Source organism: Genypterus blacodes, unplaced genomic scaffold, assembly GCF_046128005.1.
Source record: "Genypterus blacodes isolate CSIRO-AG114 ecotype Tasmania unplaced genomic scaffold, CSIRO-AGI_Gbla_v1 ptg000061l_1, whole genome shotgun sequence".
Taxonomy (NCBI): domain Eukaryota; kingdom Metazoa; phylum Chordata; class Actinopteri; order Ophidiiformes; family Ophidiidae; genus Genypterus; species Genypterus blacodes.
The window spans coordinates 365,211-392,408 of NW_027466873.1; the positions used below are offsets into that span (position 1 = coordinate 365,211).

At 46.0% G+C, this 27,198-nt stretch overlaps 3 protein-coding genes across 5 annotated transcripts; 2 read left to right on the top strand and 1 right to left on the bottom strand.

Annotated features, from left to right (window-relative positions):
• Positions 1 to 741: 741 nt before the first annotated feature.
• dera (deoxyribose-phosphate aldolase (putative)) lies at positions 742 to 7,308 on the bottom strand. The gene is made up of 9 exons (XM_076154303.1): positions 7,132 to 7,308; positions 6,170 to 6,267; positions 5,763 to 5,910; positions 5,487 to 5,582; positions 4,638 to 4,772; positions 3,897 to 4,025; positions 2,232 to 2,344; positions 1,409 to 1,558; positions 742 to 1,292 (listed from the first exon to the last, which is right to left on the bottom strand). Exons 1-9 carry the CDS (start codon positions 7,160 to 7,162, stop codon positions 1,236 to 1,238), a joined length of 957 nt encoding a protein of 318 aa, XP_076010418.1. The 5' UTR covers positions 7,163 to 7,308; the 3' UTR covers positions 742 to 1,235.
• Positions 7,309 to 8,311: 1,003 nt separating this feature from the next.
• c5 (complement component 5) lies at positions 8,312 to 23,473 on the top strand. 2 transcript variants are annotated; one of them, XM_076154068.1, is made up of 42 exons: positions 8,314 to 8,468; positions 8,732 to 8,927; positions 9,049 to 9,202; positions 9,363 to 9,433; positions 9,766 to 9,863; positions 10,415 to 10,497; positions 10,578 to 10,668; positions 11,260 to 11,368; positions 11,534 to 11,666; positions 11,809 to 11,924; positions 12,004 to 12,195; positions 12,272 to 12,475; positions 13,227 to 13,439; positions 13,765 to 13,914; positions 14,427 to 14,553; positions 14,722 to 14,787; positions 14,877 to 15,068; positions 15,374 to 15,458; positions 16,234 to 16,316; positions 16,945 to 17,084; positions 17,289 to 17,522; positions 17,860 to 17,920; positions 17,999 to 18,088; positions 18,451 to 18,663; positions 18,741 to 18,819; positions 19,202 to 19,358; positions 19,446 to 19,550; positions 19,637 to 19,808; positions 19,928 to 20,052; positions 20,148 to 20,228; positions 20,383 to 20,535; positions 20,859 to 20,921; positions 21,193 to 21,283; positions 21,365 to 21,404; positions 21,523 to 21,625; positions 21,737 to 21,811; positions 21,978 to 22,083; positions 22,221 to 22,304; positions 22,443 to 22,532; positions 22,771 to 22,863; positions 22,983 to 23,121; positions 23,219 to 23,473. In XM_076154068.1, the coding sequence occupies exons 1-42, from the start codon at positions 8,401 to 8,403 to the stop codon at positions 23,349 to 23,351; spliced, it is 5,058 nt and encodes a 1,685-aa protein (XP_076010183.1). In that variant the 5' UTR covers positions 8,314 to 8,400; the 3' UTR covers positions 23,352 to 23,473. The 2 variants fall into 2 exon arrangements, with proteins under 2 accessions (XP_076010184.1, XP_076010183.1); XM_076154069.1 differs by lacking the exons at positions 21,193 to 21,283; positions 21,737 to 21,811; positions 21,978 to 22,083; ... (3 more) ...; positions 22,983 to 23,121; positions 23,219 to 23,473 and having other exon boundaries at positions 8,312 to 8,468.
• Positions 23,474 to 24,298: 825 nt separating this feature from the next.
• On the top strand, positions 24,299 to 26,660 carry gstt2 (glutathione S-transferase theta 2). 2 transcript variants are annotated; one of them, XM_076154351.1, is made up of 5 exons: positions 24,299 to 24,538; positions 25,049 to 25,136; positions 25,261 to 25,411; positions 25,526 to 25,702; positions 25,918 to 26,660. In XM_076154351.1, exons 1-5 carry the CDS (start codon positions 24,415 to 24,417, stop codon positions 26,062 to 26,064), a joined length of 687 nt encoding a protein of 228 aa, XP_076010466.1. In that variant the 5' UTR covers positions 24,299 to 24,414; the 3' UTR covers positions 26,065 to 26,660. The 2 variants fall into 2 exon arrangements, with proteins under 2 accessions (XP_076010466.1, XP_076010465.1); XM_076154350.1 differs by lacking the exon at positions 24,299 to 24,538 and adding an exon at positions 24,654 to 24,756.
• Positions 26,661 to 27,198: the final 538 nt, after the last annotated feature.

A 27,198-nucleotide genomic window follows, 5' to 3' on the forward strand; every position in this document is an offset into this window, starting at 1 on the left:
AGCCAGTTGTCCAATTAAATTATCATTTTAATACTGTCTTTTGTATTTGCTCAGGTTGTCTTAGATTAAATTTAGTTTGAAGATCTAGAATGAAGTATGACCAAAAAGGAAAAGAAAACAGGTGCTTTTTCAACGTAGTTAGTGAAACAGTTTCTACCAAATGTAAGTGTAATTAGGAGGGAGAAAAGCAGAATGCAATCAGAGCACCTTCTTAAATTTAACAGATCCTAAGTGAGTCTGTAACCACACAATATCTCATACTACATCATATAAAAACACTATCAACCCTTTCAGGATACATTGCGTTAAGCTGAAGTTCAGCTTATTAAGAATCATGACTCAGTGCTCTTTGGTTGATTTACCGATCTCACTAGTGGTTCATTGTGGAGAGCTCCACATCCTTTCATAGTACAGAGCTCGACTCTCACAGTGGAAGGATCAACAAAGATGCCTCTGGATTTCATATCTCCTGTCTTTGTGATGGTGATAGCTTTGCTGCTGTTGCTGCTCCGGCACATTCTATCCTTTTTCCCCCCCCATCTCTGGAAACTCCTTTAAATTTCTTGTTCATTATGCAGGTGAATTTCCTTACATTTAATCTCCTGCACCTTCTGCAGCATGGACAGCAACGCCTCAAACACAAAAGAGGTCGATTCATTCTTTTAAAAATGTATGAAGATCATCCACGGAGCAAAAAGGAAACATGAACCAAACACAAATACGGCGATTTAGATTTCATGATTTATCAAAGAATATATTACGTACAGGTGTGTATGAGAGGCAGAAGTGTACACACATTTCATTAACAACAACTACAATACACTCGTACAGAAGAAGTTATAGGGTTTCTCTTTTATGTTCATAACATTGATAAATGTTACTAAGAAACCTCCACGGAATCAAATAAATGGGCAAAATGTGGCTCAGTTACAGAAGCACCAATTGTAGAACCATCTTTTTGACATCATGATCATAACATCTGTCTTTAACTTAAAGAAAAATCAAGTATTTCCTAATTCTCTTCAATCGAAAGTAATGGTCCCATTTCTCTTAAAACAAAGGCACATCATGTTATTGTGCACAATATTACACACGTGTCTACATGTCTCAGTAAGTACACAGTGTGTATGTACACAGTGAGGAGGCCTGATGTCACCGGTCATTTTGCCGTCGTCTTCATGAGCAGTGATTGGTTCATTCGGTGCAGATGAGATTGTAATTGGTCACTTGAAGCTTCAGGCCATGGGCAGTTCATGATAGGCTGCATACTGTCCGGTCACATGATGGTAAATCTGTAACAACACAAATATCAAATCAGAGTCATGTTCATCACCATATGAAGATTGAGTCCTCAAAAGTAATCAGCGTGTGTTTGAGCGTGAGTGTGTGTGTTTGTCTTCAGTCCCACCTGTCTCTCGATGTCAGCCAATAGGCTGCTGGCTCCCAGGCGAAACAGGTGCGGGCAGAGCCAATCGTGGCCCAGTTCTTCTTTGATCAGGGTGAGCCACACTAGTGACTCCCGGGCTGTCCGGATCCCACCTGCTGGCTTAAAGCCCACCTGAGGAAACACGCATACCACTTCTGTCAACAACAACAGCACATTCTTTACACCTTTATATTGTAACTAAGGTCATCCAACTTAAAAAAACAGAATTCAAGAAGTCAGACGGTCTGGAGGCGGCACTGATAGCACATCTCCACTGCTCTGTGAATCCTGTAGTAGACCCAGGAGTGAACCAGGAGAGGGCTTTTTTGCCTAAAATCTAGAATATCAGCAATTGTCTCTTCCTTTTGCTAAGGTACTGTGATAATTACAAGTAGAAATGACTCAAGCTGTGACCCTGCATTTCATTATGAAGACGCAAAGGCACATCAATTTGTGTCTCTGTCTACGCTTTCAGAGCTGTGAGGAGCACTGATGTATGTTTCCAGGTTAGTGTGAGCCGTGATAAACCCAGCTCATTGTATTTAGTCAGTGCAACAGAGCTACTGTGTGTCCTTTAAAAGGAAATGGCTGGAACCAATAAATAGAGAGGAACGCCTACATAATACTGATTTTAGCCAATGAATTTCCACAACTTTAAAGTAAATCTCCTAAATTAAACCTCAATGTAGCACTTTAATCCCAGGATTTCCATGACTATGAGCTTCGACAAATTAGACGTTTATTATCACAGCGTTCTGCCATTGTGCAGGAAGTGAGGATAAACAAAGAGAAGTGTGTGCCGTACCTTGTGGCCAGTACACAGGAAGTAGTCACGAATGGCCCTCGCCATCACTATGGCAACAGGATAAGTAGCGTTGACAGCCTCCTTTCCTGTAGATGTCTTGATGAAGTCTGACCCTGTTATGAAGATCAGAAGGTGACATGTTGTGGTCAGGACCTGTCCACAGAGTGTAACTGCATGTTTATTGCTCAATTTACTTCCACTTTATAACCTGCGTGGCGAGATTTAACTATTTACTGTGGCAGGGAAGCAGACACACAAAGCGGCCTGACCTTGTATGAATGGAGAGCACACGGTGTAGACGGCGTGGACATTACTGTGGCTTGAACAGACGAGAACAGATGTTGCTGCTGAATGCTAATAGCGGGCGGCCATGTGCTCATCAATAAAAACCTTCATTTTTTCTTCACAGCCAATTATGTTTTATCAGCGTTCCTGATAAAAATAGAAGATGAAATGAGGTACTTTTAATAGATTAACCACAAACTGAAGAAGAAAAAAAAAAAGCTCCCCGTCTGCCTCCCTGCTGTATAATGACTGTTCATTACTGAATAGAACAAGACGAACATTTTCCAGTTCATTAAAGACATGTTCCATGTATTTTTCCACTCAGGTCTTTTTTTCCAGCCACTCTCCACTCTACCTCAAACTGGCATAATCCTTAAGATTCGTTATGGGGAGTCTTAATTACCAGATAATGGATAACGGTTATTAAACACGGGTGGCGGTAATGAAGCTCCATTCATTTGCGTGGGCAGGGGGATAGTCGAGTAAAATAGCCTGCATCAGAGATTAATAGGTGAAATTATCATTCAATTTCAGGAATCTCATACGCAATTCATAGGAACAAGGGGAGATTAAGGAGCGAGTGTAGTGACAAAAGCAATGCATTTTAATAATGATCTCTATCAGAGCCCCTGACAATTTGCTTCTGTAATCGGCTTATTATGTGATGGCTAGTTAAGTGTACTGTGTGTGTGTGTGTGTGTGTGTGTGTGTGTGTGTGTGTGTGTGTGTGTGTGTGTGTGTGTGTGTGTGTGTGTGTGTTCATCTTTTCCAAGACGAAAAACTAAACAAGAGCGCCACAGGCTGGACGTGACAAGAAATTCCACTGTTTTTGTGTGAGAAGAGATTCTTTTGTTGGGCGACCACAGTTCCGTAGATTTCTCATGACTCCCTGCTTGTGGATTAGATTGAATACATTTTAAGACACTTTCAATGCTGACTACAGCTAAAAACAAAAAAAGTTTTGTGGAAAAAAGAAAAGCTCAAATAAAACATGAAACTAGAAACCAGTGCCAAACACACACACAGGCACAGAACACTTAAATGTACGATAATAAAATAAGATCTACTTAAAAGTCACAATTAAAAGTAAAATTAATTACACTTAAGTCTTCAGATATTACAGAAATGTGAGTGGGCCTTCAGAAGACCCAGCCCAGGGTCTTAGGGTATTTTGTGGATGGAGAGCCAGGATATTTACAAAACTACTCACTCACTCACTCACTCACACTCACTCTCTCTCTCTCTCTCACACACACACACACACACACACACACACACAGTAACACAAAGTATGATGGTGTCTATGACCTAATGTAAAAAGCTGAATGAGGTTGCAAAGCTAATGGGGAATGAACCCGTGTGTTGCGTTTGGAAACTGACCGGCCATCATGGCGACCAAGCTGGCTTTGTATACGTTGGTGAAGGTGCCAAGCTCTCCGATGGCCAAGATGGACTTCATGTGGGCTTCGCCACAGGCCTCTCGAAACTGACAGATCTCATCGTACACGGCTGCAGCGAGAGGAAGAGGAAGCCCCGGGTCATGAAAAGGAAAGAGAAGCGGCACGGTGACGCTTGAATGACAACACACCAAACATCTGTTGCTCAAATGTATACATTCCAAAAATGAATGATTGAAAAATGATGATTGGCATTTGGCATTTAAAATGTTGAAATCTGAGTGCCGGCAGAAATGTAGTTCCATATTTTGTTGACTTTTACATTCATTGAGTTTCTTTGTACTGCATTTGATTTTACTGTGCATCAAATTGTGACAGGAGGAGCACAGATAAATGATTCCTTAGCTAGATTTGGTGCAATTTATCATATAGCAATAACAAATAAATAGATAGAAACATATTTCAGTATTCCTGTTTTTAGAAAAGATGAAAACGTTCTGTCACAAGAACAATAGCTTCTGGACTTTTCTTTGTAAAATTGAGTGTAATGATTTACGGAAAATTGTCTTTTGCTTCTATGATGTCATACATTTTAACCAATCATCTCTCATATCATCTGAAATAGACATGTTGATAGTAAAGTCAGAGCAAACACGTCATGTGGGTTTTCAAACATAATGTGTAAATTCAGGGGAACATTATTGTGAAAGACTTGGCAGCCCACCTTCCCACTGTCCTGTGAGGGCGAGTGTGCGGTTGATGACGATGTCGATCTCCGTAGCGCCATCGGCCACGGCCATGCGAACTTCCTCCAGACGAGTCTTTAGTGGAGTCTGACCTGCTGGGAAGCCGGTGGCCACTGGGAGAGGAGAGGACACACTGGGCATTAACACACTGAGAGCAGGATGTATGTTACGGCCCTCTGAGAGAAGCGTTCGCGTGTTCACAATTTGCGTAAAATGAACATCTAATTTACTAAGGTTGCAGCTAATTACGCAATCGGCAAATCAGCCCCGCCTACATATCGCATTTGGCCTGTGAATGAGTTCAAAAGGAGCGGTTGAACGGGGAAAGCGGTCCAACAAGCAAACACTCAACACGCTGGGAAAATACAATCAAATCTATATTCAGTGATATCGAAACAGAAATACTAATCAATGAAGTAACGAAACATCAAAACAGTTTACAGGTGCTGAAAACCAATTTGGGTGTCAATTACTCGTGAAATCAATGCAACAGGAGCCACCAGAAGATCTACCGAGGAAATTCACTAATTTGCACCTGCTCTCTGGAGGCCACTAATTGCTTGACATTTGAGTAAATTCAACAGAATATGAAACACACTTTTAATCTCCCTGTCCTTTAAGTTACTTCCTCCCTTACATGCAAACGCTTCCATGCCCACACACCTATCTGATACATAACACACATGTATTTTAGAGCAGAATGCATCATATCTGTGTCCCAAACCAGCACAAAAGGCCGACTTTATCTGGCCACAAGTGTTTTCTATAAGTAATTCAGCCGTGCCTGCACAGACACACGTCCTGCGAGGAAGTGGGAGTTAGATTACCTGAGGCTACAGGGAGGTTACAGTTTGCTGCTTTCAGTGATCTGACAGCATCTGCCACACGAGACGGATACACACACACTGCAGCTGTGGTCACTCCTGCCAGGAAACAGCCAAAAAAAGTACATTGATTAAACACATGGTCTATGTCGCCCTCTACAGGCTCAAACTGAACACAACATCTGATTGGTACAACAGAGATATGAGCATGGGTTATGTTTAGAAAAAATACATACAATGACTGACTCTGCATAAAGTAAACATCAACTTGACTCTGACCTTTGTCATGCATGTCCATGCTCTTCAGCAGGTCGCTTCTGACGGGCTGCACGGCTTTCAGACACAGACGGTGAACATTAGAGGGCGTGTCATCTCCTGCCAGAGTGGTCAGGTCGATACAAGAGATGGCCTTCAGCAGCCAGGCAGCCTGCACCACAAGAGAAGAAAGGTCAAAGGTGAGGGACGTGCTCTTGGTTTAGGGTTTGGGTAAAATCAAAGTCAGGGTCAGGGTCAGGATCAGTTCAGGGGTTGGGGAACAAGTCATATCCAGGGTGTCAGTCAGAATTTGGATCAGGGTTTAGGCCAAGATCAGGGTCAGCATTTAGGTCAGGTTGGTGTCAGGGTTTGGGATTGGGTTCGGGGTGGGGGGGCCCAGGTTCAGGGTTTAGGTCAGGTTGGTTCTCTACCTGCCACTGTTTCTTGGGTAGTTTGAGTCCCTGGATGTGCTGGGCTCTCTTCAGGACCGCCTGTGTGTTCACCCTCACCTTGGAAACCCACTGCAGGTCTACCAAACACAAAGAGTACACCCGTTAGAGAACATGGCAGCATGTTAACATAAGAATATTTGTAATTCAAGGGTTTCATCACAATTCCACACAAGAGGCCAGACTTGCAGTAAACTTGCAAACTAAAAACAAAATGGTTGATTTTTCATTAAATAACGCTGTATATTACTGTATATTACTGTATATTACTTTCCTGGCAGACACAATAAGCCTCTTAAACACCGGCAGTGCATTGAAATCAACTCTCTGGAGCTGCACAGTCACATCATTGGTCTTAACAAACACACAGCTGAATTGAAAAGATGTGGACTGGACAGTAATTTGTGTCATGCTTAGTAAATCTGAAGCATCTTGAATGTTGCTTGTGTTCTGTAACAAACTGACACGAGACCTCAATTATTCTGTGCATGAAGAGTGTGTGTGAGTGTGTGTGAGTGCCAGTTTAGCATCCAAAGTATGACCTAAAACAATAAACGTATCATTATTCTGCCTCAGCAAATATTGATTTGTACAGTAAAGTTTCCTTGTTATTCCCCTGAAACAGCTGATTCATGCCTCTCTTAAATCAAAGAGCTTATTTGTAGCAGCACTTTCTGACAGCTGGATGGAGTTACATAACTAAACAAGGTCATTTACCTTCACATAAGTTATGTAACAATTCACCTGAGCAGTTTTCTGGTGTGTTTCAAACCACAATTATAAATGAGTAAAGGACCGAGTGATGAAATCGAGAGAAAGATGAATTTGCTCAGATCCTGACTCTGATCCTGACCTGACAGGCTGAAGGAAAAGTTCACTTCTCGACAGGCAGGCACAGATCACGTGTTAGCTAGCTGACATTAGACCTTAGGCTTGAGTCTTACCGAGCTTTGTTCCTGGGTTCCTGCCAGACATGACGGCCTCTATCAGCCAAATTATGTGCAGATATTAAGATTATTAGTCGTTTCCGGTCCACAAAAGAGCTCGTTGTTGCTGAGGAGGAGTGTGTGTGTGTGTGTGTTTCGCGTCTCCTTCTTCTTCTTCGTCCTCTATTAAGCTTTGCGGCAGACTAGACACAGCAGACGCGTGTTGCTGCCCTCCTCAGGCCGTTTGTAGACCTCCACTGAACATTTTAGATCTTTGCGTATGACTGTTTTAGTTGCTTTATATTGTTCCACACGCATTTTCCATCCACCTTAGCCTAGCTATCACCACATTGTCTCTCCTGCCCATTCCTGTATTGGAGTGTTGGTTGTACTGAAAAATAAAATCCCCCGCTGTGCTCTTCTTCTAATCTTTCACTCTCACTTCCTGTCCTCCCATTTTTTACTTCTCCCCTCTTTCCCTGAATTCCCAATGACCCCCCAACAAACTATTAGTAGGTATTAAACATCTTTGACTGCAGGAGGACACAGGTGCACAAACACACACACACACACACACACACACACACACACACACACACACACGACTGGAGGAGGACACAGGTACAAACACACACTACTGCAGGAGGACACAGGTACACACACGCACTACTACACCTGGTCAGGACTATAAGTGTGTGACTGAGAACATCTGCCAAGCCAGCAACATCTGCACAAGGCTTTGACCAGTGAGACGCGGTTTCACATAAGTCTGATATCAGTCCAAGACCAAGATCATGTAAAGACAGTGCCGAGTGTGTGTGTGAGTGATCAATCAGGCGAGTGAGTGAGTGAGTGGGTGAGACCGTTTAATCTAATATTCAGTTTAATTCTCTGATCTTATTTCCTTTCTGATTTATTTCAATGTGATAAAGTTTAGAAATAATGTTGGGAAACCTGAGAGTCAACAGTGATTGGGTAAGAACAGAATACACAGGCTGAGTAAACACACCTTTGTGACAGACACATACACACACACACACGCGCACACACGCAGGCGCACGCACACACACGCACACACACACACACACACACACACAGACACACACACACAGGAAATTCCACTCTGTGTTCTGATTCAGTTGTTTGCAAACAGTTGATCAATAACTAAAAAATCAGTCTTCCACTCCACTCAGTCACGTTCTCTTTTCATCTCAGTGAGCGTTTGGAGCTCATGTGGGTTTGGAGCTCATGTGAGTTTTCTTGAGAGTTTTCTTGTGTGTTTTGAGGATGAAAGTGTGTGTTCTCCTGCTGTGTGTGTGCTGTGTCTGCTGGCGGGTGGCAGCTCAGTCCAGAACGTAAGTCAACACTTTTCTTTATTCTTTTGATTATCAGAAACATTTAATTGATCAGGAGTTAAATCCTAACAAACTGAAGATTTAGTTAATGCACTGGATTAAGCAAGCATGTTTGGTCTTTTACAATAAAAGCCTGTTATATGGATTCTGGTTCCTTGAAGGATTTAATTGTGAAATGTCTGCAGGAAGTGAGTGAGTGTGTGAGTGAGTGAGCGAGTGAGCGAGCAAGCAAGCAAGTGAGTGACAGTGCTGCGTCGTTTCAGGTACCTGATCACGGCTCCTCTCTCCTTTCGGCTGGATGCCATGGAAACGGTGCTCCTTCAGCTGTTCGGCTTTACGGATGAGGTCAGCGTCTACGTGTTCCTGAAGACGTCCATGGCTCCAGATCACGTGGTTCTAGCCCGAGAGGTTGTGACCCTGAACTCCCAGAACCATCACCAAGCTGCTACCCACATCAGAGTGAGAACAATGAGGACTCGGTCAGGAGTCCTTATAACTCCCTTTGTCCTTTCAGTATCAGTAGATACATATTTACAAGGGTTGATTGACAAATAGTGAGCCTGTCTGTCTTTCTGTGCAGATCTTCCCAGGTCAGCTGATGAAGGAAATGAGTCATGTGATCATTCACGTCCAATCAGCAGAGATCAACCAGCACCTGTCCGTCCCCATTAGTCGCACAAACGGCTTCCTGTTCATCGAGACGGACAAACCGCTGTACACGCCACACCAGAGTGGTGAGAGACAACAGGGGAGGAGGGGTGTTGGTAGAAGAAACAGATTTCGCAGAAATATGAAAGAAGATGTTTCTTCCTTTGTCTTCAAAGCAGCAAGAGAATATAAAATCACATAAAATCGATGTGACATCACTTGTGTGTGTGTGGGTGTTTCTTCCAGTCAAAGTCAGGGCGTTCTCTCTAAACCAGGAGTTGAGGCCGGCCAATCGCAGCGTCTTCCTCACCTTCAGGGTGAGTTCAATTAATTCATTACATTACAATCACTTGGCAGACACTTTTATCCAAAGCGACTTACCACCCTTCGCAGAGGGGGGAGCAATTGGGGGTTTGGTGCCTTGCTCAGGGGCACCTTGGCAGGGGCTTGAACCGGCAACCCTCCAGTTCCCAAGCGGAAGCTCTAACCACTGAGCCACTGCCTCATGATCTAAAATCATCAGCCCCACACACTTGTCATGGGCTGTTAGCCAACATACCTCTGTGCTGAGCTCGGCAGACAAGATGAATACTTGAATAAATCGTTATGTTGATTGCTATGTATTTTATGTGTTTTTTTCTCAACACAGGATCCGGATCAGGAGATGGTGGACATTGTGGAGATGTTTGATTTCAATAATGGAATTCCATCCTTGCAAAACCCTTTCAGGCTTCCCATCAAACCCAAGTAAGAACAAGATGAACCAGTCTGCCTCCCTCTAAAGTTTTAAACCGCAAGTCATAAAATCAAACTCTTTTTCCCAGGAGTCGTGTATCCACCTTCATCTATACAGGCCATGGTTTCTTATACGGAAATCGCCTCTTTTACTCCTCTTTCAAAACATCTTCCCTGTCAAGGATGTCTACATTATTTTACCAGCAAGTCCAGTTACCTAAGATTAACTTTCCTTGGATACCAGGACCTGGATGACTGAGAACCTCCACAGAATCAGTCAAACAAGGTCACCCTGGTCAGCCTGATGGTGGCGCTGTAATAACCACTTTTACATGTCGGTCCACTTTTACATCAGTCACAGGCTCAAAAAAATAGTTTTTTTCTGGATTTATGCCGTCGATCTCCTGATAGGAACACCTGTGATGGCACCTGTGAGGACACTTTTGGTCCAAGGCAAACAGTAGTATGGATAATATAAACGTGTACACGAATTCACACACTATTCATGCTGTCTAGTCACCCCTACATATTGTGATACTGAGACAGCCTGCGTGTGGTTCCAGGTTTGGTGTTTGGTCCATTGAGGCGTCATACTCTGATGATTTCACCACTACAGCGAAAACAGACTTTGAAGTAAAAAAATACGGTAAAGGCAAAAACATGTTGACTTCCATTGTGTTAGTATTTAAATGCAAATGTGTTGATAAAGTTTTTATTCTGCTGCAGTTCTCCCCAGCTTCTCCATCGTCCTGGAACCAGAAAAAAACTACATCAGCTACGGGAGCTTCGGACGATTTGGCTTTAAGATCACTGCCAGGTAACCTGTTCAGATTTACTTTAACCCTTTAACGAGCGCATCATGTTAACGTCTTGCCAGCCCTTAGAGAGCGACAGCAAGAGATCATCAGCTCAAATTTCAGACTTGGAGCTTAAATGTCCTCTGTGCACAACACCCCTTCCACAAAGACACACACACACACATGTCACATGGCAACGAATCAGACACACGCTAACTGTCCACACAATAAAGTCCAGACTTCACGTCCTGTACCATGAGCTCCCTCAGCTCGGCAGGAGTGAAACCAGGAAGTGCTCAGCTCAACTAAAACAAACCCCTACAACAAGCTTAGTCTAAATCTAATACAGATTTAAGATACTTTTATTAATTAGTCATTTTGCATGCAATTCACAGCAAATTGCATGCAATTGAAATTTATCTTGCACCCCCTCATATCACACACACACAAACACATGTATTACAGAGAGGGTGCAGGGACAAAGATTCAAACACACCCACTGACCAGCTGCTGTCTCCCAGACCAGAGGTGGACCTGGTTTCTACAGGCTGAATGCTCACTGGTGTGTGTAAACCTGAACTCTCTGGATCATTGGACATCTTGTGTTTCAGGTATCAGCATGGAGCTCCGGTGGCCAATGCTGAGGTGTTTCTGCGTTATGGTTACGTCAGTGGGAAGAAACCTCCAGTTATCATCCCGAACTCTGTCAGCAGAGAGAGAGTGAGGACTAGCAACCACTCAAACTCTAGCACATCATATCATCACATATGACTCACGAGTTCACAGTGTGTGTGTGTGTGTGTGTGTGTGTCTGTGTGTCTGTGTGTCTGTGTGTGTGCGCGTGTGCGTGTGCGTGTGTGTGCGCATGTGCATGCGTAAGTGCAGCTTTCCCCCACAGGAGAGGCTGACGTCACCGTCAACATGGAGAGAATCCTGAGCAACAACGACGGACCAAGAGACCTCAACGCTCTGTTGGGAAAATACCTGTATATAGCTGCACTACTGCAGGAGGACACAGGTACACACACACACACACACACACACACACACACACACACACACACACACACTACTACTACAGGAGGACGCAGGTACACACGCACACATACACAGGAGAAAGGGTGTCCTCTATCATCCATCTGTTCTTCTCCATGTGTCAGGTGGGCTCAGTCAGGAAGTGGAGCTTGCGTCAGTGAAGTTTGTCAGATCGCCATACAGACTGAGTCTGGTGTCCACGCCCCCTTTCATCAAGCCTGGACTGCCCTACAACGTCCAGGTACACAGACAGGCAGAGAGACAGGCAGACAGACTGACTGCTTGACAGAACTTTATCCAGTCTCCCTCTCTCTGACCAGGTTTTGGTGAAGGATCACCTGGACCAGCCGGTAAACCAGGTTCGGGTTCGTGTGGTGGAGCAGCAATCATTCAGCCAGACGACAACAGCGAACGTAGACCTGTCCTGTCCTGACAGTAGTGTCAGCCAACGAGACGGCCTGGCTGTCTTCATCTGCAACACGCCCCGTGGGGCCAGCAGGGCGGTGCTGAAGGTAAAGGAGGGCGGAGTCTGTGTGGAGCAATATGATTTATAGTTATTTACATGCTGTGTTTTTGTTGTGTGTGTAGTTTGAGACATCAGACCCTGCCCTGCCCCTATCCAGTCAAGCCAGTCTGACTTTGGAAGCTGTGGCGTATATGTCCCCCAACCAGCGATATCTTTACATTGACCCGCCGCTTGCTGGCCATGGGCTGGTGGCTGGCGGCCGCGCCCACTTGAAGGTGTACTCAGCCACGCCGTCCTACGTGCCACTCAAAGGGATCAGCTTCCTGGTAAGAAAGCACAGTCTGTCCCACTTCAGCCAAGGTTCTTAGGGTGTGACTGGTTGGTCCAGGGGTAGCTGTTCAGACCAAAGTTCAGACCAAAACTAAACAAAGTCAGCAATCATAAGTCTCCCCCCCGCCCCCCCCCCCCCCACAGAGCTGAGAGGCTTCTTTATTTATTCAATCATACAGGACTGAAGGTGAACACATGCACACACTAAGACTTCCTAAGAGCAAACAGAGACTTTTAATAGTGTTTGTAGGGGTGGGTGTTAGGGTCCATTTCAAAATTTCCCGTTAGTGACGAGCTTTGACATTTCCCGTCAGTGATAAGCGCTGGTTGTTTATACAATATGTCTACAGTGGCCAGCTGCCTCTTCTCCCTGATACCAACCTCTATAAACTCAGTACTGCAAAAATGCTGAGAACCTATAAACAATATATTTTCTTCAATAATAGACAGTAGTTTTATTAATATGTAACCTGAACTCTCAACAGTATTCCAAAACCCAGGAAGAGGAAAAGATCAAACAATAAATAAAAATAAAATTGATACCAACTGACCAATCACATTATTTTTATTCCGAAAGAAGTTGCAAAGAAAATATGACTGGGTCAGACCTGGTCCTAGTCCTGGTCCTGGTCCTGGTCCTGGTCCTGGTCCTGGTCCTGGTCCTGGTCCTGGTCCTGGTCCTGGTCCTGGTCCTGGTCCTGGTCCCTGTCCTGGTCCTAGCAGCTGTCCTGTCTTCTGTGAGCTCAGGTTCTGTCCAAAGGGAAGGTGGAGGACTTTGGCAATCAGCTGTCCGTCCCCAGCATGGACAGCCATCAGACGATCAGCTTTGACGTCAAGCCGTCCATGGTTCCATCCATAAGACTGTTGGTCTACTACATCCTGTATGGAGAGGGGACGTCTGAGCTCGTGGCCGACTCTGTGTGGCTGGACGTTAAAGACAACTGTGTCAATGGACTCCAGGTAAAGGAAGTTACATCAGCTGTGTGAGTGTGTGTGTCATTAGCTCTGACCTTTAGCTTTAGCTATGACCTTTAGCATTAGCTCTGACAATTCCATAGTATTCACTGTAGATTTAGGATGATTCCTGACTCTGTGATGACCTCCTGACCTTCCCCTCATGCCAACATCTGGACTGAATGATTCAGTTGATGAATGAGGTTGTTTCTGTTCCTTAGGATGAACCTGAATGATGACACATGCTAACACAGACACTGAGTGCTTGAGCGTGAGTGGACAGATGCAGGTGTTTTGGTCATAAGTGTCTCTGTGGTTTGTTCTGTTTCAGACAGAGCTGACGTATCGTGGCAAGGCCCATAGGCCCAAACAGAGCCTGCAGATGGAGGTGCGGACCAACCAGGAGGGCCTTGTGGCTTTTTCTGCGATGGACACCGCCCTCGTGTCACTACGCCCCAGTTACAAAGATCCTGTTACCAAGGTATCAGTGACCCAACAAATAAACATGTAACCTTTGTTCACTTAGAGCTTATTCAGCATCGGTCTGGATTGAGCGACAGATTATTCTAAGGATGGAATGATGATAAACTTAGAATAACACCAAGTACCACAGTATGATTTTGTTTTGGTAAATTTGATATTTAGAACACAAAGTTTCACCCTAACTGGGAATAATGGAGACATTGTCCATGTCACTGGTCCTTTGTGTGTCCAAACTCATCCGTTAGGAGTTACAGCTGGAGAGAATCAGGTGTCAGTCTCAGTCTCCGCTCCATTCACATCACTCACCTGAGAGGAGCTTAAGTCCTCCAGCAGTCATTAAATCCAATGTAGGTGCGTGAATCTCGACTCTGAATACGTCTCTTTGAGCCGTCAGACGTCTTTGCTGCTCCATAGTACAAACGTTTCCACCAACCAGATGCTGTTTGTATGATTTTAAAGCATTTTGTCAGTTGAAGCTGCAGCATTAACAGGAGTTCTGGTGACCTGCAGGTGTTGCGTCACATCGAGCACAGTGACCTGGGCTGCGGTGGCGGAGGTGGAAAAGACGCCGCAGACGTGTTCAGGCTGGCCGGCCTCACGTTCTTCACCAACGCCAACGCCCACCCATCACAAAGCAGTGCGTCAGTCATCTGCTCAACCAATCAAACTCCTTGGATGAGTCGCTGTGGAATGACATCATTAATCCTCTCTGTGTGTGTGTGTGTGTGTGTGTGTGTGTGTGTGTGTGTGTGTGTGTGTGTGTGTGTGTGCGCGTGTGTGCGTGTGTGTGTGTGTGAGAGAGCAGGTGATGCCTGCATGGCTGTGGTGCGTCCAAAGAGAGCTCTGACAGAGGAGGAGAAGGTGCAGAAAGGTGAGAGAGCACATTCCTCAATTCACACTCTGCAGCCTCAGGTGTGTGTAGGTGTGTGTGTGTATCAGAGAGTCTCTGTCTGTGTCCAGCTCAACGCTATGGTCCTCTGAAGATCTGCTGTGAAATGGGGATGAGGTACATTCCAAAGAGTGTGTCGTGCCGGGATTTTGCCAAGCAGAGGTACCGAAAGACTCCTCGTTGCCAGACTGTCTTTGCAGAATGCTGTGAGCACTACCAGCAAAGCCTGGACCAGGACCACAACCTCATCCTGGGACGTAATGGTCAGTCTGTACGACAGAGCTGCCGGGGGACAAGATTCTGTCCCCAACATTCAAATTGAAACATCAACATGAAATAATAAGATCAACTTTACATTTATATTTAGTCATTTACAGACACTTTGATCCAAAGTGACATTCATGTGAGAAACAAGCAGAGATCAGGAGAGAAGAACCAGAAGAAGAGCCTGAAGCTGAGATCTGACAGGACATATGTGTCAATGAAACAAGCCTGAAACAAGCCTGACCTTCCACGGTGACGCTCGGTGACGCTCAGTGTGTGCATGTCTGTGTGTGTGTGAGTGTAGAGATGGGTGCAGACTTCGACATGGCTCCCACTCTGGTCCGGAGCTTCTTTCCAGAGAACTGGCTGTGGGAGGTGCAGCGTGCCAGGTGACACAAATCAAACACACCCACAGTTTCTTTATGTTTAGACGTTTAAAATGACATATACATATATATAAGTGTATGATACTAAATGGATGAAATTCTTTGTATCAAAAATATTACATTGATAAATGTCGGTGCCTGATGTGGAGATAAACTGATGTTTTACTTGAACTTTTTTGGATTGTAAAAGAGCAGCATGTTAGGATTACGACTGATAAGGCTGAAGCTCTGAGATACATTGTCTCCCTCGTCTCCCTCGTCTCCCTCGTCTCCCTCGTCTCCCTCGTCGCCCTCTTCTCCCTCTTCTCCCTCGTCTCTCTCGTCTCTCTCGTCTCCCTCGTCTCCCTCGTCTCTCTCGTCTCTCTCGTCTCTGCCGTCTCCGCCGTCTCTCTCGTCTCCCTCGTCTCCCTCGTCTCTCTCGTCTCTCTCGTCTCTGCCCTCTCCGCCGTCTCTCTCGTCTCTCTCGTCTCTCTCGTCTCTCTCATCTCCCCGGTCTCCCTCGTCTCCCTCGTCTCTCTCGTCTCCCTCGTTTCTCTGGTCTCTCTGGTCACTCTGGTCTTCCCCGTCTCTGTCGTGTCTCTCGTCTCCCTTGTCTCCACTCTCAGCATGGAGGTGGGCCCAGCTGGATTGTATTTACATATAAACAATATTGATTAGCCTCCCTGTGGAGCTGCTCGTCAGCTCAGCTCTGGTCAGTCAGTCGACTGTAGGAGGAACAGGAGGGGCTAGGCAGTTCATCTGTGTGTGTGTGTGTGTGTGTGTGTGTGTGTGTGTTCAGACCAGGCCTGCTGTCTGTCAGTAGGACTCTCCCGGACTCACTGACCACGTGGCAGATCAGAGCCATCGGCATGTTTCCTAATGGTCAGTTCCAACCTTCCCCTGATAGTTTTTCATTTCACCCAAGATGTTGTAACTGAGTTACGCTTCCCCAGACCATGCTGTCCAGCTGTCCCCAGTGCTAACTTCCTGTATCAGCTGAGGAACCTGTGGACCTGCAGAGCTCCTTGAGCTCTGTTTCATTCATTAGTCTGTCTTCCTCTCTAGCTCCAACATGAACACCAGGACCACATCTGGCCTGGTTTGTGACTCTAACCCTCATGAGAGGTTTCCTCCCCTCTCCACTAAAGTCTCCTCTCTCATTTCTTACTGTAGGTGCTACAGCACATGGAGTGATATCTGGTGACTCACGGGCAGAGGTTGAAGGCATTCATTCATTGAGTCCTCCTCTAGATGAAGAGATGAAGGTCCAGCACTGATCTTAGTCTTGGACGGAGTGATATCATAGAAATACTGTGATACTGTGTCTCACTGGTCAAAGCCTTGTAGATGTGCTTGGGAGACTTCCTGTCCTGTAGTCCCTCTGTTGTGAGACTTGGTGCAGGCTGCAGCTTCTTTTTCTCTCCCTAGAGCGTTGCTGGACCGGCTGTGATTTGAGTTTGAACTTTGGTGAAACAGCCTGAACCTGAACCTGAGTGTCTCTGTTCTCCAGGTATGTGCGTGGCTCCGCCGGTTCAGGTGCCGGTCAGCCTGCCGCTCAGTGTGGACGTTCCGCTGCCATATCAGGTGGTCAGAGGAGAGCAGCTGGAGCTCAAAGGCTCTGTGTACAACCAGCAGGCAGACAGCATCAGGGTAACATTTCACAGTTATTGTATTACTATTTAGAATTCATTGTGTAGTTTGGTTTGCACTGTTTGAGTGGTTTGTATGATGACAGAGAGGTTTCAGCTCCTTACAGTGACTGAAGTGTTACTGTCACCCTTAGTGGTTTGTTGAGGGGGAGCTTTTAATGTGAAAAAGCAGTAGGAAGTTTTTGTTTGTGTCTTCCCTCCTCAGTGCTGTGTGACCCTGGCGGTCGGCCCAGCGATCTGCCTGCTCCGCTCACAGCCAGCCCCCGGGGGGGCGGGGCTGCACTCCACGCCCTGCAGGTGGAGCACCCTACCAGCAGGAGGAGTGGGGAATGTGGCCTTCACCCTGCTGGGTCTGGAGCCTGGAGAACACACTCTCACCTTTACCCTGAAGACATATGGGGGAGCCAGAGACATCCTGCAGAAGACGCTCAGAGTGGTGGTATGAGAATGATTTGTTGAGAGGGAGATGTTTTGCTGTGAAGCTTCTAAGCATCATCATAATCTGCTCAATGAGTCACAAAGCCACTAGAGAGCGCTGCTGTTGCATTGAAGCACTTACTCACGCTCCTTTACATCCAAACTGACACTGTTCCTCTGTAAGTTGAGTCCTTAAGTAGATGTTTGTGCTTCTCTTCAGGTCCTCTGTTTACTTTTTTTAGTTCTCTTATTTCTTTTTTGTTGGTTAAGATGCTTCTTTTATTTCCTGTGAAGCACATTGAATGATCTGTCTTTGTGATAATGAGCCTGATACATGATGGTCCTGGTTGTGCTTCCAGCCTGAAGGAGTCAGAAAGGAGGTTTATTCAGGAGGCAGACTGGACCCGCAGGGACTCTACGGTACGCTGGGACCTGCTCTGGGTCTGATGTGGTGTTTGTTGCAGCTTCCTGTCCTGACTGTGGTTTGTGATGATGCAGGCTCAGAGAAGAGGAGTGTGGAGCTGAAGAACAGGCTCCCAGCCAACGTGGTTCCCAACACAGCGATCCAGAGACAGCTGTTCATCAACGGTGAGAGACACCGTAGCCTTCTGTCTCACTTGTCGTTGTGGTCCTCTGGTCAGGGCTCGTCTCTACTCGATGCTCTCTACACACTCTGTATGTGTGAGATCATTCTCTTGAAGAATAGTTTATGCACAAATGATGGTATTCTAAACTTTTCTCAAGTTTTGTCAAAACTGTTACCATAGAAACTGGAAAGGAAGTTGAGATTTTGAACACTCACCGCTCATTCTGCACTCGGTAAATGTAAGAAACGTCTCCTGCTAACTTCATGTGAATTTGTTCGAGAAGGCTTGCTTACTTACATCCCCTGGTGGTTCATGTGTGTAATTACATGTATAAAATGTGTAGCATGTGTGTGTGTGTTTCAGGTGAAGTTCTGGGTGAAGTCATGTCGGTGTTAGACAACCCTGACGGCCTCCGTCAGCTCATCAACCTGCCTGCTGGGTCAATGGAGGCGGAGCTAGCCGGGGTTCTCCCCCTTGTACACACGTACCGCTACCTGGAGACGGCACGGCGCTGGGACGTCCTGGGAGGAAACATCCGGGAAAACGCTGGGAAACTCAGCAGGAGGATCAGGGATGGTGAGGAACCATTCCATGACCCAAGAATACTATTTCCTGTTTCCTGTTTCCTCATGTGTGTGTGTGTGTGTGTGCAGGTGTGGTCGGTCTCAGTGCATTCAAAACACCATCAGACTCAAGTTACAGCATGTGGACAAACAGAGAGCCCAGCACCTGGTCAGAATACACACACACACACACACACACACACACACACACACACACACACACACGGTCCTGTATACTACGCCCCCCTCTCTCTCATTGTCAGCCTATCTGTCTCACTCTCGGTATCTGTCTCTCTCTGCACCTGTCTTTCTCTCTGCACCTGTCACTCTCTCTGTCTCTCCCTCTCTCTCTCTGCACCTGTCTCTCTCTCTGTACCTCTCTCTCTCTCTATCTGTCTCTGTCTGTACCTGTCTCTCTCTGCACCTGTCTCTCTGTCTCTCTCTGCACCTCGCTCTCTCTCTCTTTCTCTCTCTCTCTTTCTGCACCTGTATCTCTCTTTCTTTACCTCTCTGTCTGTACCTGTACCTCTCTGGACCTGTCTCTCTCGCAGGCTGACGGCTCAGGTCATCCAGGTTCTGGCTCTGGTGGATGAGATCTTCCCTGTAGACCACCAGTCTCTCTCTCAGTCCCTCTTGTGGTTGATCCGAGCTCAGCAGCAGGACGGATCATTCAGAGAGACGTCGACCTTCAGACCCAACCGAGTCATGGTCATCCCTCTTTCTTCTCTGTTCTTTTTACCACTTCAATTTGTCAAAATGTGACCTTTGACCTTGGTGTTTTCTGATTGGTTGTAGGCAGCAGGTGCAAACTCAGTGGACCAATCAGTGTATCTGACATCGTTTGTACTGATGTCCTTATACAGAGTCACAAGAATCAAGGACCCGATCCTACAGCTCAGAGTGAGAACTCCTCCATCTCATCTTCTCCCTCTCTTCAGCCTCCATCCATTTCTTCTTATTCCTCCTCCTCTGTTGTTTTTTCACAGCTGCATGACAGCAGCATGGAGTCAGCAGCAAACTATATTTCCCAGCATGCTCTGGGTGTCCAGAGTGTGTATGTGCGTGCTGTGGCAACCTTTGCTCTGACCCTCCACGACCCCAACAGCAGGATGGCTGCACAGCTGCTTACCAGCCTGGAGCGTCTCGCTCACCAGAAAGGTGTGTGTGCACATGTATGTGTGTGTCTCATCCATAAACCAGTCACAGAGCTGATCATTAGATGTATGTCACTAATTGATTGATTGTGTGTGTGTGTGTGTGTGTGTGTGTGTGTGTAGGACATCCTGCTGTGCTCAGGTACTGGCAGGAGTCCAGCGTGACGTCTGATTGGCTCAGACCGGACCAGTCAAGCGGCCTGACAGTGGAGACCACAGCATACGTGCTGCTCACCACTCTGCTCAAGGTGCCAAATAAATGATGAAATATCTCGAAAGTGGATTGGTCAGCTGTGGAGGAGGGGCGGAGCTCTGCACCAATGTGACTCTCTGTTTGTTAAAGGGGAGGATCCAATATGCAAACCCCATCCTGACCTGGCTGACCCAGGACCAACACTATGGAGAGGGGTTCTACTCCACACAAGTATACACAAACACACACACACACACATATATATATATATATACACAATCAATATCCAGTACTCACTAGTCAGTCTCTCTCTCTCTCTGTCTTTCCTTCTCTCTGTGTCGCTCTCTTTCTGTCTGTCTGTCTCTCCTGCCTGTCTGCCTCTCAGGACATAGTCCTGACTCTGGAGGCGGTCACTCAGTACAGCAGGGTCGCCAGTAAGGCCACTCTCAATCTGGACATCAGCGTCCGCTACAACAGGAAGGGGGCACTGACACAAGTGACACTGAACCAGAGACGACCTGTGGCCACACCCATCCAGGTGTGACAGCATCAAATCTAACAGTTCGACAGGTTCAGAGCAGTGACACAGGTTCAGAAGAGTGGGACAGCTCTAATCTAAGCCAAAGAGTGAGACAGGAGAAACATGCCATGACTCCCTAGAGAGTGAGACAGGCATGGCACAGTTTTAAGCAGTGAGACAGGAGTAGCAGAGGTTGAGGCAGTGAGATAGGTTTAAGCAGTGAGACATGTGTAGGCAGTGAGACAGGCATAGCACAGATTTAAGCAGTGAGACAGGTTAAAGCAGTGAGACAGGCTGCTATGTTTGTCTATTCTTCATCTCTTCCTGTTTGTTGTGTCCAGGTGAAGCAGGACGATGACATCACAGTGTCCACAGGTTATGGCAGTGGCGTGTCCAACATCAAGGTGCTGCTCACTGTTATTCATCAGACCAACTTCCTGTTTACAATCCCGACTTGAAACGAAACATAGTCTGTGCCTTTGAGTGAATTCAGATTGAACGTGTTGTTATGTGTTTCCTGTTACTCAATTTGGTTCTCAGGTGCGACGCCCAAGCCATTCAGTTGGTCCATCAGGTTATGGATTATGAGTCGCTCTCTCACATGTCTGAGTGGAGCTGCACACGTCTGTGTCATGTGATCAAAAATTTACTGAACTGTCCTTTAACTGTTTACAGCTGAAGACGGTTTATTATCAAATCAGCTCCACTGATCAGAAGTGTAACTTTGACATCAGCATCGAGCTGCTGGGCCTCCACGCCTCAGACAGTAAGCTGTCTGTGTGTCTGTGTGTCTGTCTGTCTGTGTGTCTGTCTGTCTGTCTGTCTCACCTCTCCTTCCTCTCCTTAGATGTAAGGATGAGTTCTCCTCATCTTGTGGCATGTGCAAAGTAAGAAAACAACTAAAAACTAAGTATTTTGTTTATTATTCTCGTCTATTCTGTGCACAGCTTATGTTGTTGTTGTTGTCTTGTTGCTGTTGTCATGGTGATTGTTGTTGTGTTTTAGGTATAAGCCTCCTCCTAATGAGATTCTGACACAATCCAGCCTGACTGTGATGAAGATTCAGATGCCAACAGGAATACAACCTTATCTGGAGGACCTGAGACAGGTGACACACACACAGACGCGCACATGCACCCGCACACACACACACACACGTATACACACACACGCACAGTTTTAAGCTGACTAAGTGTATTATTTCATGTTTCTGCTGTAGTTCAGAGACGGTGACGAACCGCTCATCTCTCACTATGAACTGCAAGGAAACACAGTGATCATCCAGGCCGACACTGTAAGTACACACACCTTGTAGTTGGTTCACTTGCTGCTCGGCCTTCATGTGGTGCTGTGAGGTTCTGTATGTGTGGATCCTCTCTTTGCTTTGGTCCACATCTTCTTTGTTCTGACCTTCTTTCCACGTCTTCATCACTGGGACCCTCTGGACCCTCTGTTGCTAGGTTCCTTCTGAGGTCTCCCTGTGTGTTGGGTTTCGTATCCGGTCCGAGTTCAGGGTGGGCCAACCCAGCGAGTCGGTGTTCAGTGTGTACGAGCCTCAGGACAAAGGTCAGACGCGACGCCTGCTGAGCATTCTGGGATTGTTTCTTACTGAGACACAGAAGATGACAAACGGTGCTAACAGTAAACTGAAGCCAGCTGAATCTCTCTCTCTCTCTCTCTGTCTCTCTCCTGCCCCCCCACAGGAAGTATGTGCACTAAGCAGTTCTCTGACAGGGAACAGAAGCTACAGCGTCTCTGTGTGGCTGAACAGTGTCAGTGCATGACAGGTGAGCACGTTTACGTGCGTGTCTTTAATGTTGCTGCCATGGTTACCTGCCATTCCATAAATCTGAGCTCTGAGCAAGAGGCCGGCATGTGTGTTGTTGCATGTTAAACATGTTGTACACGTGTACATGTTTGTTTAGCCGCCTGTGCTGCGTACAGAGGAAACATTGACTCCACGCTGACCGCAACCAGCCGCACGGAGGAGACCTGCAGACCAGACATCAAATACGGTCAGAACACACAGGCACACACACACACAGGCACACTGATACCTTCATGAACATTTAAACTTTCTGAACAACATCCTGAGCCGCCACATGGACCACTAATTAGGATCCCTAGAACCCACAAAGAAACCCAAGAACCTCCCTAGAACCCTCAGACCCCCAGACCACCTCTGAGCCCCCTATCGTCTCTATCATGTCCTCTGGCTGTGATGTTTTCATTCATCACATTTTCTCTCTCCAGCCTTTAAAGTTCAAGTGAAATCTTCGTCCACTGACGGGGACTTCATGACCTTCACAGCCTCCGTCATTGAAGTGCTGAAGAAGACAGATAAAGGTGATCCTTCATCATCATCACTGCACCCTGTGTTCGCCTGTTGTCTGCTTGTGTCACATGATGTAGTCCTGTGTTGACCTCGTGTTGACCTCGTGTTGACCTCGTTTTGCGTCTCGCAGAGTTTGAGGCGGTGAGTTCAGGGACGGAGGTGGAGCTGGTAAAAAAGACTACCTGCAGCTCTGTGGACGTCCACATCAACAAACAGTACCTGCTGATGGGAGCAAGCGGGTCAGAGGTCGCAGTCGACAACAGCATCAAGTCAGTGTCTCTGGACCACTCTGTAACTATGACCTTTGTCCTCTGCCTGCTTTTGTCCCACTCCAACCTATCTGTCCCGTCTGGTTGTGTCCTCTAGGTACCGTCTCCCTCTGGACTCAGGCTCGCTGTTGGAGTTATGGCCAACAGAATGTTCTTCACCTGAGTGTACAGATTATGTTGCCCAGCTGGGGGACTTCGCTCTGGACTTTCAGCTGTTCGGCTGTCCCTAATCAGCAGAACACACACACACACACACACACACACACACACACACACACACACATACCATACATGTGTAAACAGTAAATACTGTGAAGTGTTTTCATTCATAATAAATATGAAATAAAATGTCTGCGTGTGTTTCACATTCGAATAGCACACACACTCTTTTTGATAATAAACTCTATCAGTTATTACAAAATAAACAGAGCTCCACATCTTATTTCAACTGACCCTGAACCCTCTGTATGTTGCCATGGAGCTCTATCCTATAGTAACTTCCGGGTGCCTTCTCTCATCAGTCTGCAGCCTGTGTGACGTCGCCCCATAAGGTGAAGTAGCTGAGAGGATGTATTGCAGATATACATGCAGGACGTCGTAAGGACAAAGAGTAGAAGAACGCAGATGTGATGAGGTCTCAGCCTCATTATACCATAACACAGTTCTATTAGTGAATCCAGGAGATACATTGAGCTTTTATTGTGGAGGGTAGAACTTCTATCTCTGTGCTGTAGAAGAAACAACAACATGGATCCATAAGGTTCCATTCAAAGACTTACAGACCTGTATAGAAGCATAAACATCTGCACAATGACGCAACTTACAGAGGAACAAACTGAGTTCAGAGAGGAAGGAGATGAAGACGATGAATGTGATGAAGCGTTCTTAGGCTGCAGATATATAACTTATCCACAAAGGTTCTTGCACTTCTTGTCCTTCTTGTATAAAATAAAGCTCAGTCATGGTTCTCTGGGCTTCTTAAGAAATCACATATAACACAGCAGAGTTCTGTCTCTACTGAAGGACACACTGTCTTCTGATGAGTCAGCTGATGATGTTCACTTTGCTTTGTCTCCATCTGTTTGTCTGAAAAGTTGGTAAATCTAGCAACTAAATTGTTATTTTGGCATCACTGGACAGCGTGCAGCTTGGCTGTGTGAGCAGCAGGGGGCACACGGGAGCAGCAGCGGCTGTGTGCAGCAGTCAGAACACAGAAGAAGCCAAGCAGTCGTTTGTCTTCTGTGGAGTCTTTATTTCTTTTACTACGAACCCGTCCCTGAAAGTACGGTTTCCATGGCAACAGGCCAGTTGGTTGAGGTGTACTTGGACCTTCTGTCGCAGCCCAGCCGGGCGGTGCACATCCTGCTCAACTGCGCCAAAATCCCGCATAAAGTCCAAACGGTGGCACTGAGGAAAGGTGAGGAGCTAACAGGCTAAGCTAAACATATTGCTAGTTATATTATTATACCTGTTACTATCTAGTTAGTTTGCAGCTCGAGCCGGGCGCGCGCTCGTCTTTTCGTTACCGAACATTCCATGAACTTTAGCCTGGTGAACTTTGACCCTGATGTCATTGTCAAAGTTCTGTTATAAACAACTCGTCTGAAGTTTCACGAGTTTGTCGTTGATTAATGTGTAAGTTAACACACCCTACCTCTGGCTTCACTTCTTGTCAGAGCGACATGCAGCACATAACACACACACACACACACACACACACAGTTTCTGTGTCATCTCATCTGTCACATTAACTAACTTAAATGTGTTATGTTTCATATTTCAGGTCTAAATTCTTTAATCCTAAATCAAGTTAAGACCCTTTATACATTTTTAAAGTTCAGTTTCTGTGCAGGCTGGACAGAGAGAAGTGCTGTCCTTAACCAAAGTGTGTGTGTGTGTGTGTGTGTGTGTGTGTGTGTGTACACAGGTGAACACAGGACTCCAGAGTTTACTAAGTTGAATCCCATGCAGAAGGTTCCTGTGCTGGTGGACAAAGGATTTGTACTCACAGAGAGGTACTACAAACGCACACACACACACACACACACACACACACACACAGATACATACATGCACGCACGCACACACACACAGGCGCTCAAATTTCTCATCATTTCTCGTTTGTGTGTGCTTTATTAGTGATGCCATCCTGAAGTACCTGGTGACCAAGCACAATGTGGCAGATCACTGGTATCCACGGCAACCAGAGAGGAGAGCCAGAGTGGACGAGTACACAGCCTGGCATCACACAAACACACGGCCACACAGTGCTAAGGTCTTCATCCTGGAGGTACACACACACACACACACACACACCTCCTGTCTCACTCTCTGACCTGTCTCCCTCTCCCTCTATGTCAGGTGCAACTCATGTCTCACTCTTTGACCTGTCTCTCTGTGTCAGGTGCTCATCCCAGGTCAGACAGGCTCACCGGTGGATGAGGTGCGCTTGAATCGTGCTCTGTCTCAGCTGGACGACACTCTGGACAAGCTGGAGTCCATGTTCCTGCGCAGACAGGCATTCCTGTGTGGCGACGATGTCAGCGTGGCCGACCTGCTGGCTGTCTGCGAGCTCATGCAGGTCAGTGTGAGCAGAGACCTTCACCTTAGTGGGCCATGGCATCAATGACTGAATAATGAAGCAACGTCCACAACCTGAGCAATGTTCTGACACTTGGTGAAGAACACACAGACATACACTCACTTCCGTACTTGAGAGAGACAGGTAGTAATGACATCACTCGTGTCACTCATGTTCCATCTGAGCGCACTCAGTGCACGTTGTTCTCCTCTCAGCCTGTAGGTGGTGGTAGAGATGTCCTGAAGCTCCGCCCACAGCTGCAACACTGGAAGAGCCGCGTCCAATCAGCAGTGGGCGAGTCGTTCGATCGAGCTCACAGCGTTGTGTACGGCGTCCGGGACCGCCACAGAGCCAAGCTGTGACCAGTGATGTCAGTCATGATGGGCGGGGCCATGACTACGCTGCTGATGGTGTTTGCTGTCTGGCCTCAAGTGTGTGTGTGTTGCTGTGGGACGCTGCACCACATTGCAAAAACTGGAACAATTCATACATCCAGCATGAAACATCAACTTACTGATAAATTAACCAATAAATCATTCAACAATGAAAAAGGTTTAATATTTACTGTTTCACTTTCGCACCATTAGCTGCCTTCTGCTTCAGTTCTCTGTAAATTGAAGGATCGATTGATTGATTGATTGTGAGCTTTGATCGAATAGATTTGACAGCATCACAAAAGATCTGACAGCTGGAACCTTAAATGTCCCAGTTTGTGATCAGCACTTTAAACACTTTAACCCTAAATACAAACGTTGTCTGATTGATTGTTGACTTTTTGAAGATGATTCTTATGTCAGCTGGTCTCAGATTAATGATGTCATCAGTGAAACGCATCTCTTTGTAGTGTAAGTGTTCCTTAAAGCCGCATTGTTCATTTAACAATAATCCTGAAAACGTTTTGATTTTGAAAATACTGATTTCAGAGTGAAAAATCAAAATCAGCTTTTTAAGTTCAAAACGTTGTGTGTGTGTCATATTTGATCCTGTACATGTAATTGGTTTAACTCATTTGAATTCTCTTTGATTTTGCGTGCACATTTGTATATATTTCAGTGTGATTACTGTTGAAATGTTTCAGTTTTGTAAAGCTGCAAAATGTGCTCTGAATAAATCAAAGTTTGGCTCATTTTAGAGTTTGACTTCAGCTCAGTTGTTTTTTTGTTTTTATGTTGACCCAATAATGGACTTCCTGTCATTTAATGTGAAACGTGTGTGAGAGAGGGAGAGAAAGAGAGAGAGAGGCGGAGCAGCAGGAAACAGACTGTCAAACAAAGCTCAGATACAGGAAAACTGATCTTTTACTTTCAAACTAAAAGTCAAGCTGCAGTGACAGCCTGTAGTTATTAAGTACATTCATATGAACATGTTGCATAAACCGAGTCTCCTGGTGTCAACAGACCGTCAGCTTTACGTGTGTTTTGGTCTTTTTCACAGTGAAAAATAAATTGTATCTCTTGGTGCAGGACAGTTAGCTTTTATTTTGTAGTAGCTGAGAG

Bases quoted from the DNA above. Each gene is read 5' to 3' on its own strand.
- dera (XM_076154303.1), bottom strand. From the start codon at position 7,162: ATGTCTGGCAGGAACCCAGGAACAAAGCTCG. The intron at 4,026-4,637 runs GTGGGCTGCCAA...CTCTCGCTGCAG, and splicing joins CCTCACAGGACAGTGGGAAG to CCGTGTACGATGAGATCTGT. The intron at 1,559-2,231 runs GTACGGCACACA...GTGTTTCCTCAG, and splicing joins TCCTGTGTACTGGCCACAAG to GTGGGCTTTAAGCCAGCAGG.
- c5 (XM_076154068.1), top strand. From the start codon at position 8,401: ATGAAAGTGTGTGTTCTCCTGCTGTGTGTGTGCTGTGTCTGCTGGCGG. The intron at 9,203-9,362 runs GTGAGAGACAAC...TGTTTCTTCCAG, and splicing joins GTACACGCCACACCAGAGTG to TCAAAGTCAGGGCGTTCTCT. The intron at 23,122-23,218 runs GTCAGTGTCTCT...TGTGTCCTCTAG, and splicing joins GCAGTCGACAACAGCATCAA to GTACCGTCTCCCTCTGGACT.
- gstt2 (XM_076154351.1), top strand. From the start codon at position 24,415: ATGGCAACAGGCCAGTTGGTTGAGGTGTACTTGGACCTTCTGTCGCAG. The intron at 25,137-25,260 runs GTACTACAAACG...GTGCTTTATTAG, and splicing joins GGATTTGTACTCACAGAGAG to TGATGCCATCCTGAAGTACC. The intron at 25,703-25,917 runs GTCAGTGTGAGC...TTCTCCTCTCAG, and splicing joins CTGTCTGCGAGCTCATGCAG to CCTGTAGGTGGTGGTAGAGA.